Source organism: Scylla paramamosain, chromosome 39 (assembly GCF_035594125.1).
Source record: "Scylla paramamosain isolate STU-SP2022 chromosome 39, ASM3559412v1, whole genome shotgun sequence".
NCBI lineage: Eukaryota > Metazoa > Arthropoda > Malacostraca > Decapoda > Portunidae > Scylla > Scylla paramamosain.
The window spans coordinates 13,095,387-13,107,381 of record NC_087189.1 but is presented as its reverse complement, the minus strand read 5'-3'; the positions used below and the strand labels follow the sequence as shown (position 1 = coordinate 13,107,381).

Below are 11,995 nucleotides of genomic sequence, written 5' to 3'. Positions count from 1 at the left end.
TATTATTATTATTATTATTATTATTATTATTATTATTATTGTCACTTTAAGCTGTACAATTATCGAATACTTTTCCATTATGAGTCTTTTCATATCAACCCTCTCACTCGACTGGTTTGTCTTCATTACAATTCACCGGCACACACTCTCTCACACACACACACACACACACACACACACACACACTCACACACCTGGTATGTTCAGTTTTTGCCGCCGCCACATCCCCGCCACACTCCGACCTGCCTTCTGACATTTTTGTGGCGAATCTCACCAGCCACAGTAACCAGCCCGCGCACACCTGCCGCCGCGCCTCTCACTCACCTTTGCGTCACAGGAGATGCATTCGTAATACTCTTATTCCCTCACTGCGTCACTTGAGGCTTCGATGTATGAAAGACCGTATTTTGAAACACCCTAGCCGACATACCACTACTTTCAAAAGGCTCTAGTTGAAGTGATACAGGTTTTTAAGAGTGTTTTTGCGGCTCTAGTGACAGATTAACAATATTTCTACCTTACTAACAGGAGAAACACTCGTGAGAACCTGGCTAATCATCCCTGTGGCTTTGGAAAGGAGACATGGTGAGAGAGCAAAGCGTTTCTGAATAGGAGCCTAGGTGACCAAAAATTATGTGTTCTGAGTAAGCATGCATGAATTTAATGGACAGATTGAACAGCATGCACGGGAGTTGAGTGTAATCCTGTGACTACCACGGCTCCAACTGTATGGGTGGTGAGAGATTCAGTAGTTAAAACACTGTAGTTAATTTCACTTCTATTCAACTCAGGAAACGCGTGTCATTAGGAAAGAGTTTAATCCTGTGACTAGTATGGCTCAAATTGTAAGGGCACTGAGTGATTTAGTAATTCAAGCAATGTATTTCTTTTTTTTTTTTTTCTTCCTTTTTATTTTCTTTTTTTTTTGCTGTCAGATCATCAAAGGTTACTCAGATCCAGAAACGAGACATTAGCGAAGAGTTAGTAATTCAATCCTTCCTTTCCTTGCCTCTCTCGTGTTGGAACTGCACTGAAAACTGGTGAAATGCTAAGCCAAACTATCCACACTGCAGTCTCACACGTGCACCGCTGCGTTACATGAGGTTTACGAGCCACCGCGGGTCACGCCAAGTGTGTCAATAAACAAAAGTTCTGATTATGTACTGTAATATTACGACAATCATTGCATAGAAGAAGAAGAAGAAGAAGAAGAAGAAGAAGAGAAGAAGAAGAAGAAGAAGAAGGATGAGAGAGAGAGAGAGAGAGAGAGAGAGAGAGAGAGAGAGAGAGAGAGAGAGAGAGAGGAGAGAGAGAGCAGTTGTGATATAACAGACATTACTGCATTTAAACATTACAAAAATATATCACTTCCTATCGAAATAATAACTATTTAAATAACAAGGAAAGAGAGAGAGAGAGAGAGAGAGAGAGAGAGAGAGGAGAGGAGAGAGAGAGAGAGAGAGAGAGAGAGAGAGAGAGAGAGAGAGAGAGAAAGTATATTCCTGCATATTAAAAAAAATAAATAAAAAAATAAATAAATAAAACGAAACATTCACATAAGATCACGGAACAGAAAAAAAAGAAAAAAAAAAAAGCGTCGATTTACAACAAGAGAGAACATCCTAAGTATCATATTCCCAATGAAATGCATGTTAGTCTGTGCCTTGAGGTCTTCACAGGTGACGTGCGAGCTTCCTTCCCAGACCGAGACCAAGATCAAGACATCAAGATCAAGAAAATAGATCACTAAATTTGTTCTCTAATGACTCAGCACTAACACTCTGATTACTAAGTCCATTCCATTCATCTACCATTATATTTGAGAACCGATTCCTTCCTATCTCTTTTTTTATGTATTTTCAAGCTTAAACTCATTTATTTCTTGCTCTATCCTGATTACTGACCCTGAGAATCCTGTTTACGTCACCGTTGTTGCATCCAATATACCACTTATAGAAAGGCCAGATTTTTTGGGGCCACGAAAAGAGAAAAGGATGAATGATCGTGACAAATAAAAAAAAAAATAAAATAAAATGATCAGGTTTTAATGCGTGATACTGTGTTTACGAAAAGGGGAATGATGGAATAACGTAAAAATAAATAAATAAATAAATAAAAAAAGACGCTTAGTTTATAAATAGAATGAGAATGAAAAGGGCGAAATATGATGCGGTGTTTACAAAGAGAAGAATAAAGAAGGAAAGAAAGGCTTTAAAAAAAAATTCAGCTTACGAAGAGGAATAACAATAAAAAATGAAAAAGAAGGTAAAAAAAAAAGACAATTTATGAATGGAATGAAAATGAAAAGAACGAGGTATGTGACATGGAAATAAATAAAGAAGGAAAGAAAGAAAAAATAAATAAATAAATAAACAAAAATAAAATAAATTAACTTACGAACAGGGGAATAATAAACACATGAAATAAAAGTAGACGACAGATAAAAGAAAACCGCAACAGAACAACCGACTAATGACAGAACATGAAGTGAAAATGAAGTAAAGAAAAAATAAAGTTTACGTAACACACACACACACACACACACACACACACACACACACACACACACACACACACACACGATAGACAGAGTAGCGAGAAATAAAAATGAAAGGGGAGAACCATTTTGGGCAAGACCGGATGTAACTCTTGAGACGGAATAGAAGGAGTATTGTAGGAGGAGGAGGAGGAGGAGGAGGAGGAGGAGGAGGAGGAGGAGGAGGAGGAGGAGGAGGAGGAGTCTGTAAAGGACTGGTGTATATTGGTTCAAGGGTACACAGTGGGAGGAAAAAAAGGGAAGGAAGAAATGATAAAGGAAGATTTTGGTGGAGGTGTCGGAGTGAGGAAGGAAGGAAGGAAGAAAGGAAGGAGGAGGGAAGAAATCTGAGGAAATGGGAGGATAATGATATTTGATGACGGGAGAATGAAAGTGAAGGAGGAAGTGGAGGAGGAGGAGGAGGAGGAGGAGGAGGAGGAGGAGGAGGAGGAGGAGGAGGAGGAGGAGGAGGAGGAGGAGACGGGGGATGACGACGAAGAGACGAGAAAGAACATGCTCTGGAATAAGAATTTGACAATAACGATGAACAAGAGGAGGAGGAGGAGGAGGAGGAGGAGGAGGAGGAGGAGGAGGAGGACAGGCGGACTTGCATGGAGACAGAGGGTGGAGTGGAGTGGAATTAAATGGAGTGAAGCTGACACATGTGGATCAAATTCTATTGGTCGTGATGGGAAAGAATTCAGCCAATAGAGAGTCACTTTGGCGCATCAGGAATAGAAAACGGGAGCGAGAATCGAGGGCGCAGGAGAGCGAGATAAACTAAACAGCACAACTAGCGACAGAATTACGTTAGTCGCTTTTTTCTCCTCTTTACGTATGTACTTGTGATTGAAATTAATGTTAGTGATAAGAAAGTTGCATCAGGGGTAAAATTGTGGTGATGGTAGTAGTAGTAGTAGTAGTAGTAGTAGTAGTAGTAGTAGTAGTAGTAATAGCAGTAGTAATTGGTCTCTCTCTTTGTCTTCGTTACTTAAAATTGTAAAAGTCGTAGTAGTAGTAGTAGTAGTAGTAGTAGTAGTAGTAGTAGTAGTAGTAGTAGTAGTAGAAGAAGAAGAAGAAGAAGAAGAAGAAGAAGAAGAAGAAGAAGAAGAAGAAGAAGAAGAAGAAGAAGAAAGTCTCTAGCTATATCCTGTCTCATCAATATACAAAAAATTCTCTCTCTCTCTCTCTCTCTCTCTCTCTCTCTCTCTCTCTCTCTCTCTCTCTCTCTCTCTCTCTCTCTCTCTCTCGGTTACTTAAAGCCGTCAATAAGTAACCAATACGCCGCATTACTTAAGTGCACGTTACTGGCTCCGCTCCGCACCTGAGTCACTTGGCCAGGCGTTACTTGGACACTTGTGGCGCTATTGTGGTCTGGGAGTGACAGTGTGCCGCTACTTGGCTCGCTTGATTGCGTTACTCGGCTCACCTCGTAATAAAGATGCTTGGTTCTTCCCATTTTCTCTATTTTCCGTTTTCTGTTATTTTCTTGGTTTTCTTGGAGATTTTTATTGATATTTATGGGGTTTCATGGTTTTTCTACATTTTCTGGTATTAAAAGTCACACGATAGTATAAGTTAGAGGATAAATGAACTCCGCCCTCCGCCACTTTTTTTTTACTTTTTTTGCTTTTTTTTGTGTTTCTTATTGTTATCTTACTTTTTTCTTTATTATTTTCTACCTTTTTCTCCTCTTTCAAGTCACACGATAGTCAGAATTAGTGGTTCCAGTTCTTCCTCTTTTCTCAATCTTCCTTTTTATTGTCTGAAGGTTCATGTGATCTTAATTGTCATCTAGAATTTTCATTTATTTATTCTTTTTTTTTTACCTCTGCTTCCAAAAAATTACGACAGAATCATCACTAAGGCGCTACTCGGCTCGCTAAGGCGCTAGTCGGCTCGCTAAGGCGCTACTCAGCATGTTAACCCGCTACTCTGCTGGTTAAGTCTTGCTCTGTATAACGAACTTGACTGCTAATTGTCACTCCACCCCGTCACGTTACTTAGGTGAACTGAAGGGCGGTACTCAGCTCAGCACGCGTTACTCGGCTTAGTAAGTGCTATCCGACCTGAAGGTGACGTAACGCAACATTCATTATAACGTTACTGGGTTTCTATTATAACGTTAAAGAGGCTGACAAAGGTTTTTCTCTCTCTCTCTCTCTCTCTCTCTCTCTCTCTCTCTCTCTCTCTCTCTCTCTCTCTCTCTCTCTCTCTCTCTCTCTGTCTCTTCCAAACTACCTCAGCCCTCTCCAGCATATCTCCAGCGTACCTCAGCTCTTCTCTTACTGCAACTCCGCCTCTCTCTAGCACACCTCACTCCGCCAGTTACTCAGCTCTCTCTCAGCGCTAGTCAGGCCCTCTATCTGTGCTATTCGGCCCTCCTTTAGGTGTTACTCAATCCCTTACTAGCATATCTCACCCCGGCAGTCATCAGTCTCAGTGTTACTCGGCCCTTCTCTTCTACTCGGCCCCTCTCTGTCTATCTCCCTCAGTCCCCCGCCGTTCCCTCGTCCTCCGCGCCTCCCCATCATCGTTCTTAATGAAGTTTCCACGCCACGGCGCCGCTGAGTAACGGAGCGCGGCGGCCGGTGCTCCCTGCCGCGTCCCCGTCGGAGCGTGCGCCATGGCCCTCTGCAGGCACGCAACGTTTGCACACCTGACGCAGGAACGTGACGCGCCCCGCCCCGCCACGCTCAGGTGTTTAGTGAGGCCATTTAAGGCTAAGTGGGATTCCAACGTTAGTGCTTTGATTCTCCACAAGGAATTCGCCGTTAATTAACCCTTTTACAGCCACGAGCGTCCTTCGCCAACTCTCATAGCACTGTAGATTGTTTGCATGGAGACATATGAGAAAAAACAAAGAGAATAGAAGGTAAGTTTTTTATTTATTTATTTTTCTTTTTTTTACACAATAGAAATATAGAAAAAAAAAAAGGAAAACGTTCCTAAAAACATACAGGTGTTGAAGGGAACATTTGTCTAACAGTGAAGGGGTTAAGCCAAGAGGGCGCAGCACACCTCACTTCCTGATGGAGCCAGCTAAGGGAATGATGCATGATGAGATTATGAACCAGGCGGGATTCGAAGTGTGGTTGAAGCTACACAAGCATTTCACCACTGAGCTGAACGGCTTGCACACAATCGTTCATGTACGTACTTGTCCACACCAGGTGAGTGTCAGATACGCGCTGAGATGAACTACGCGGGATTCGAACGCGTGTGGTTTAAATTGTCAAGCCGAGGCTTCACCGCTGAGCCACATGTCGGGACCTACATACCTGGCGCAGCTGTCGATGGCAGGTGAGGGCCGCCTCCGCCAGGTAAACACCGCGTCAGGGAGGTACAGAAGGATCCATTTTAACATATAGCATTACATCCTCTTCACTTCTCAGACTACAACATTAAATTGTTTTGTAAGACTGCAATGGCATTCGAAACAAATCAACTGTAATCTTTCCCAATTAACTTTCTGATCGACGTGAACACACACACACACACACACACACACACACACACACACACACACACACATCATTAAATTCTCTTCCTTTCTAAAACTACAAGATAAAACTCCTTTGTGAGAATGCAATGCCATCTTTTAACTCTTTCACTGCGACATGAAAAAATTAGCAATGCCAGAAGCAATGCATGAAGTCTTTATAAGCATCTACAAGATAAAGTTGGCGATGAAAAGAATACATTTTGCAATTTATTTCCAGTTCGGCGATTGGATGTAGCTGCAGAACAAGTAAAGGTGTCTCTGAGTGATTGGTGATTAGGGAAAGGTGTACCAAGTGGATGTCAAAGGATTAGGTGTTCGTAACTCATCAAATGAACACTTGTCCATCTAATCCTTCTCGGTATTACTTAACGATTCCTTCCTTCATCACAAGCCGCGCAAAACACTTCCTTCCTTTCAACGGATACACACCAAGAACTCTCATAACGTATCCTTTTATTCCACAGCCACCTCTAAATATCACCCGCGCTAGACAATGAGACTATACTTTTTCTCCCCTCACATTCCTGTCGGTGCTTGCAGAGGCTTTGTACAGTGGTGTCAGGGCAGAGGCTTTGTACAGTGGTGTCAGGACATAGGCTTTGTACAGTGGTGTCAGGGCAGAGGTGATGCGCGTGGTGGCGAGGAACAGGACCATTCATTAGGCCGGTGATGTTCCTCGGTGGTGACAGGCAGCGCGTGACAGTATTAGGAATGGAAACAGTCTTCACCATTACAGGGAAAGTAAAAAAAATATAAAATAAGTAAATAATATGAGGGGGCGAAATATCTTATGTATCTTATGAAGACGAAAAAAAAAAAGGCATTACAGCGAAAGTTATGCAAAAAAAAAAATAAGTATAAATATAAATAAACTAATAAAACAGCGATGGGACGTCACAAGGAAGCCACACCAAAGAAGCACCACAGTGGATTAAGGATTACAACACTAACTCACTGACAGATGCACTGAAGACACCACCACCACATTCCATAAACGCGCCATACACACAGTAACCCTAACTCTCCTCACACCCATACAGTCCCATATGATCCTCTCCCTTGCCCACATCACCAGTTCTCTCCCACCACTCAAGCACATCAAATCACCACCATCATCACCACGTATTCAGAAACCCTTTACTCTCTCACCACGACTATCCTCAAAGGCCACATATATAATTAGCCCGGTTTTCAGGAGTGTTTCGCTTGTTAATCATCTAGAAATATTGTTAACCTGTCACTAGAACCACAAAACACCCTTGAAAATCCACTAACTTCAAATACAAGCTCTTGAAAGAAGCGGAGGTGCGGCGCGGAAGTGTTTCAGAGCAATGGAAAAGGTTGAGTCACGAGTTTCCAGCCTCGGGAGTTTTCTGGTGAAGCTCGGTGGGCGTGGAAGACGGAAGGAGCGCAGCGGGGAGTTGAGGAGTGTTGGTGTAAACTCCTTGCTCCTGTTTGGTCGTTAAATATGTAGATTCATGCTTACTCGCTTACCTGCTTACTCTCTCTCTCTCTCTCTCTCTCTCTCTCTCTCTCTCTCTCTCTCTCTCTCTCTCTCTCTCTCTCTCTCTGTCACACACAACGCCGAGCACGAAGCAAACAACTGACTCTTCATAAGACAAACAAATTAAGCAAATTAGAAATCTCTCTCTCTCCCTCTCTCTTCACGACCTCAATTTCTCGTCTCTCGTCTCTCTCTCTTCCTCTCAAATCAAGACACGTGGCCGCTAACTTCCTCCTGACCAAACTAAACAAACGCACGTGCTTGATTGGGGAATAGCTGAACAGGTGAGCGAGAGAGAGAGAGAGAGAGAGAGAGAGAGAGAGAGAGAGAGAGAGAGAGAGAGAGAGAGAGAGAGAGAGAGAGAGAGAGAGAGAGAGAGAGAGAGAGAGAGTCGGGGGGAAGTAACATAATGAGAAAAGGGAAAACATGAAAAAAGACGGGAAAAAAACAGGAAGAACCGAAAAAAAAGATGAAGAGAAAGAAAATGGGAATTAAAGAATCGGGAGAAAAAAACGGTAAGGATAGAAAAATAAAGCGTAAAGAGAGAGAAGAGAGAAGAAAAAATATCAATAACACGAGAGAGAGAGAGAGAGAGAGAGAGAGAGAGAGAGAGAGAGAGAGAGAGAGAGAGAGAGAGAGAGAGAGAACGAAGGAAGTAGAAGAGGACGTAAACAGTAAGAAATAAAGAAATCAGGAGAAAAGGAAAGGAAAAAAAGAAAGAAAAAAAGGAAAAGAATTAAAAAAAGAAAACATCGACAGGAAGTGGTGAGAAAGGACACGAAAAAAAGAAAAAGAATAAGAAAAAGAAAAAAACAATACGAAAACCACAAAAAGGAAGAAAAAAAAGAAAACCCCAAAAAGAAAACTAAATAAAAGTTTCTAAAAAAAAAAAACACAAGGAGGAAGAGAATGAAAGGGAGGGAGGAGAAAGAAAGAAAGAAAAGAGAAGAAAAGCCTTGATGAACTAGTGGAGGAAGACAAGAGAGGTTCTGAGCATAATAATAATGATAATAGAAGTTTCGTTAGTGAACCACTCTTGGGTGAACCACTAGAAGGATGTGGTTCGTGGTTCTAGCCTCTTCCTCTTCCTCCTCTTTATTCCTCTCCATCTGCTCCTCCTCCTCCTCCTCCTCGTTCTCTTCCTCCTCATCTTAATTTCATTTCATCTTCTGGGGTAGTGTGTGTGTGTGGGTGTGTGTGTGTGTGTGTGTGTGATATTTACTAATAGTGATGATACAATTGTGGTTTTGATGATGTTGATTGTATTTCGTTAGGGTTTTGGTGGTGGTGGTAGTGGTGGTGGTGTTATGGGGACTGTGGTGCGTGTGGAGGCAGTGGTGGTGGTGATGGTGGCGTGCGTGATGTGTGGTATCACGCCACAGCTACTGCCAACCCTTCCCATCACCACCACCATCGCCACCACCATCACCACTATTACTGTGACAAAAGAACTGTTCACCATGACGAGAAAAAAAAAAAAAATCATATACCAGAGAAAAAAAGGTACCAAATAAAATCATGACGGAGAGAAAAGTAAAAAGACACGAACCAATGTAAAAATGAACCACAAACTCGAGGCATCCACACCGCTTAGCCACAGTCACCGCTTGGAGAACGTGGATAACTGTCAAATTTTCCGTCGCTCCAAGAAACCTTCAACACTCCCTCGAACTGTTAAGACAAGACATCGAGCAACAAAGAGGAGCAAGTCGATGCGCCTGTACACCGATACTGATGTAGAGGCAGACACGAATGCTGAGAAGAGAGACAGCCTTATGAGTTATGGAGCTTCTTTGCCTCTTTACCAGCACTGAGGCACCGCAACCATGACACAACAGCAGAAGGCAACTCACCTCCAACCATACCACGAGACAAATCTAGATGCAACTAAAACATGATGTAAAAAATATATATATATACAAAACAAACAATCACAGTCACCCCACAAACACTCAAGCGCCACATCTTCGACACAGCAGCAGAAGGCAACTCACCTCCAACTATGCCACGAGAAAAATTTAAATGCAACTAATGACGGAAAATCAATAAAAAAAACGAACTGATATGAAAATAAACCACAAACCTGCTACGCCTCAGACAATTCACTCAACACTTAGGCACAACAGCAGAAGGCAACTCACCTCCAGCCCAGGCAAGACCTCCTGACACGCCGCCGCCGGGAGTGCCTCGTCCAGCGCCACCACCACGCCCTCGTACCCGTTGTCCCGCAGCACTACCCTGGACGCTGTCGGTGGAGACGACGAAGCCCCGCGCAGAAGGTTGAGAAGCAGAAGACCAACTAGGATCTTTAAACGAATTCCTGAAGGTGCCATGGCCGAAGTTAAAAGTCACGTCAGGAGTCAGAGTTGCATGCGCTTCACACACTGCGCATGTTCACTACAGTCTACCGCAACGCCTTCCTCAGACACCCCCACAGGTCAGGTCACGCCGCTGGGCACCCGATGCGCAAGTGCCAGGGGCGTGTCACTGTCACTAACACTCGCGCACTAGTCCACGTCGCCCTTTCGTAACACGCTGCGTGGTCACCGTCGTCAGGCCCTGCAGGAGGGGATGCACTAGTCCCAGCCAGGAGGTGAGAGCGTCAAGTCCCCAGCACACTGCGTCAGTCACCCTCAGGAGCACAAGAGGCGCATACGTACTCCCTCCAACGCGGGCACCAAACAGACTGAGATCCACAAATTCCCGCCACAGTGATGCCGGGGTTGGTCACTTCTCGGGGAACATCCAACCACGGCGCAGAACACGGAGGCTGCGAGGGGTGGGGTCGGGGAACGGGCGGGGGTAGAGGGGCCGCCACCATCACGCTGCCAGACGCAAGACTCACCACCTCGCTACACTTATTCGCTGGTGGTGCTTATCTTAAAATGTTAGTTACCAATGCCCCAAGTGAAAGTGTACGTCCGAGTGTTCATTTACAACAACAACACAGAGATACGAAGAAGCTAAAGAGAAATTACTAAAACTAGATGCAAAAAATAAGAAATACTAATCTTACACGACTAATATTGATATATAACCCTACAACAACACGCAAATTAGCAGTCCCTTACCACAAACCCACACGGACACGAACGTAACACAACAAACAACAAAAATTCGTTCACAAACAGATCAACAACCAAACAGGCACAAACAAAACGTAAAATTCACTATAACGAGGCTTCACTCACCACTCCTCTCCTCTCTCCATTACCTCCTTCCCTCCAGCAAACCCTACCCCCTCCTATTCTCTCCACCGTGGGGGAGGGGGAGGGGGAGGGACGAGAGAATGCTCTACTACCTCCTACAAGAGCTTATATCAGGCGCCTAAGATGTATTAAGAGGCCCTTAGGCGGTGGGAGGAACTGACGGAGGGAGGAAAGGGAAGGGATGGGATGGGAGATGAGATGATGGTCGTGGCGTGATAGTGGTGCTGGTGTAGTAGTAGTAGTAGTAGTAGTAGTAGTAGTAGTAGTAGTAGTAGTAGAAGTAGTAGTAGTAGCAGTAGAAGTAGTAGTAGTAGTAGCAGTAGAAATAGTAGTAGTAGTAGTAGTAGTAGGTACAGCACACACGGTAAATTTTCGAGTACCAGGGACAATAGAGGCCTGCAGGAAACCTAACAAGAACCAAGTCATATAAACACTGTGATGACTGATGAGCGCATTTCGAGACCAAACTGCGCCAGGGAATAACACAAGCTTGACGAGAAGGAAAGGATAAAGCACAGGAGGCTAATAATGGTGACAATATTGATGGTGAGTTACCCTCTTATTCAGAAACGCTCTACTCTCTCACCACAACTATTCCCAAGGACACACAGATGATTGGCAAGGCTCTCAAGAGTATTTCTCCCATTAATACTGTAGAAATCTTATTAATCTGTCACTAGAACCATAGAAACACCTTTAAAAACCTGTGTCACCTCAACTGGAGCTTTTTGAAGTAGTGGAGGTGCGGCGCAGAAGTGTTTCAGAATGCGGGTCTTGGTGCCAACCCTTCCTGCAAACCCAAGAAGGAATTAAACAAAGGACTAACGAGTTTCGCTCTTTCTGTCAAACAACGCTATAAAAAGGGCAATTATCACTTTTTCTAATCTTCGTGTGCATAGATAAAGGTAAATGTTCCGATTAAATAAAGAGAAAACTAATAAACAGGTAATGCTCATGCTATCAACAAAATAACGTTACGAAAATGGAATTACTTTTTTTTTTTGTCTTAAAACTTTTACGTAAACATTTATTCGATTACTCATCTCCGCGGTGTGGCATCTGATCGTGTCCTCCTCTTTATCTCTGTTTTGACGTGCAGAGTGGAACCTTTTAGTCTGACATGAGCTGGAACGTAAACTTCGGGGGTGTTCAAGAGGAGGCGTGTTTATGTCAGCGCGTCGGGAGGCCACGGGAGGGTGCTGGACGCCCCTTGCGGAAGAGGGAGAGACAAGACTGGCCCA

The 11,995-nt window shown here is 43.6% G+C and overlaps 1 protein-coding gene across 2 annotated transcripts in view; it reads right to left on the bottom strand.

The window, feature by feature from the left end:
- The window catches only part of LOC135092220 (calcium-activated chloride channel regulator 1-like), a 37,975-nt gene extending 27,722 nt beyond the window's left edge, over nucleotides 1-10,253 (bottom strand). For both annotated transcript variants that reach the window (XM_063990554.1, XM_063990555.1), the window contains exon 1: nucleotides 9,687-10,253. In XM_063990554.1, coding sequence (XP_063846624.1) covers nucleotides 9,687-9,878 — 192 coding nt within the window. In that variant the 5' untranslated portion in view covers nucleotides 9,879-10,253. The remainder of the gene's footprint in view (nucleotides 1-9,686) is intronic.
- Between the last annotated feature and the right edge of the window lie 1,742 nt (nucleotides 10,254-11,995).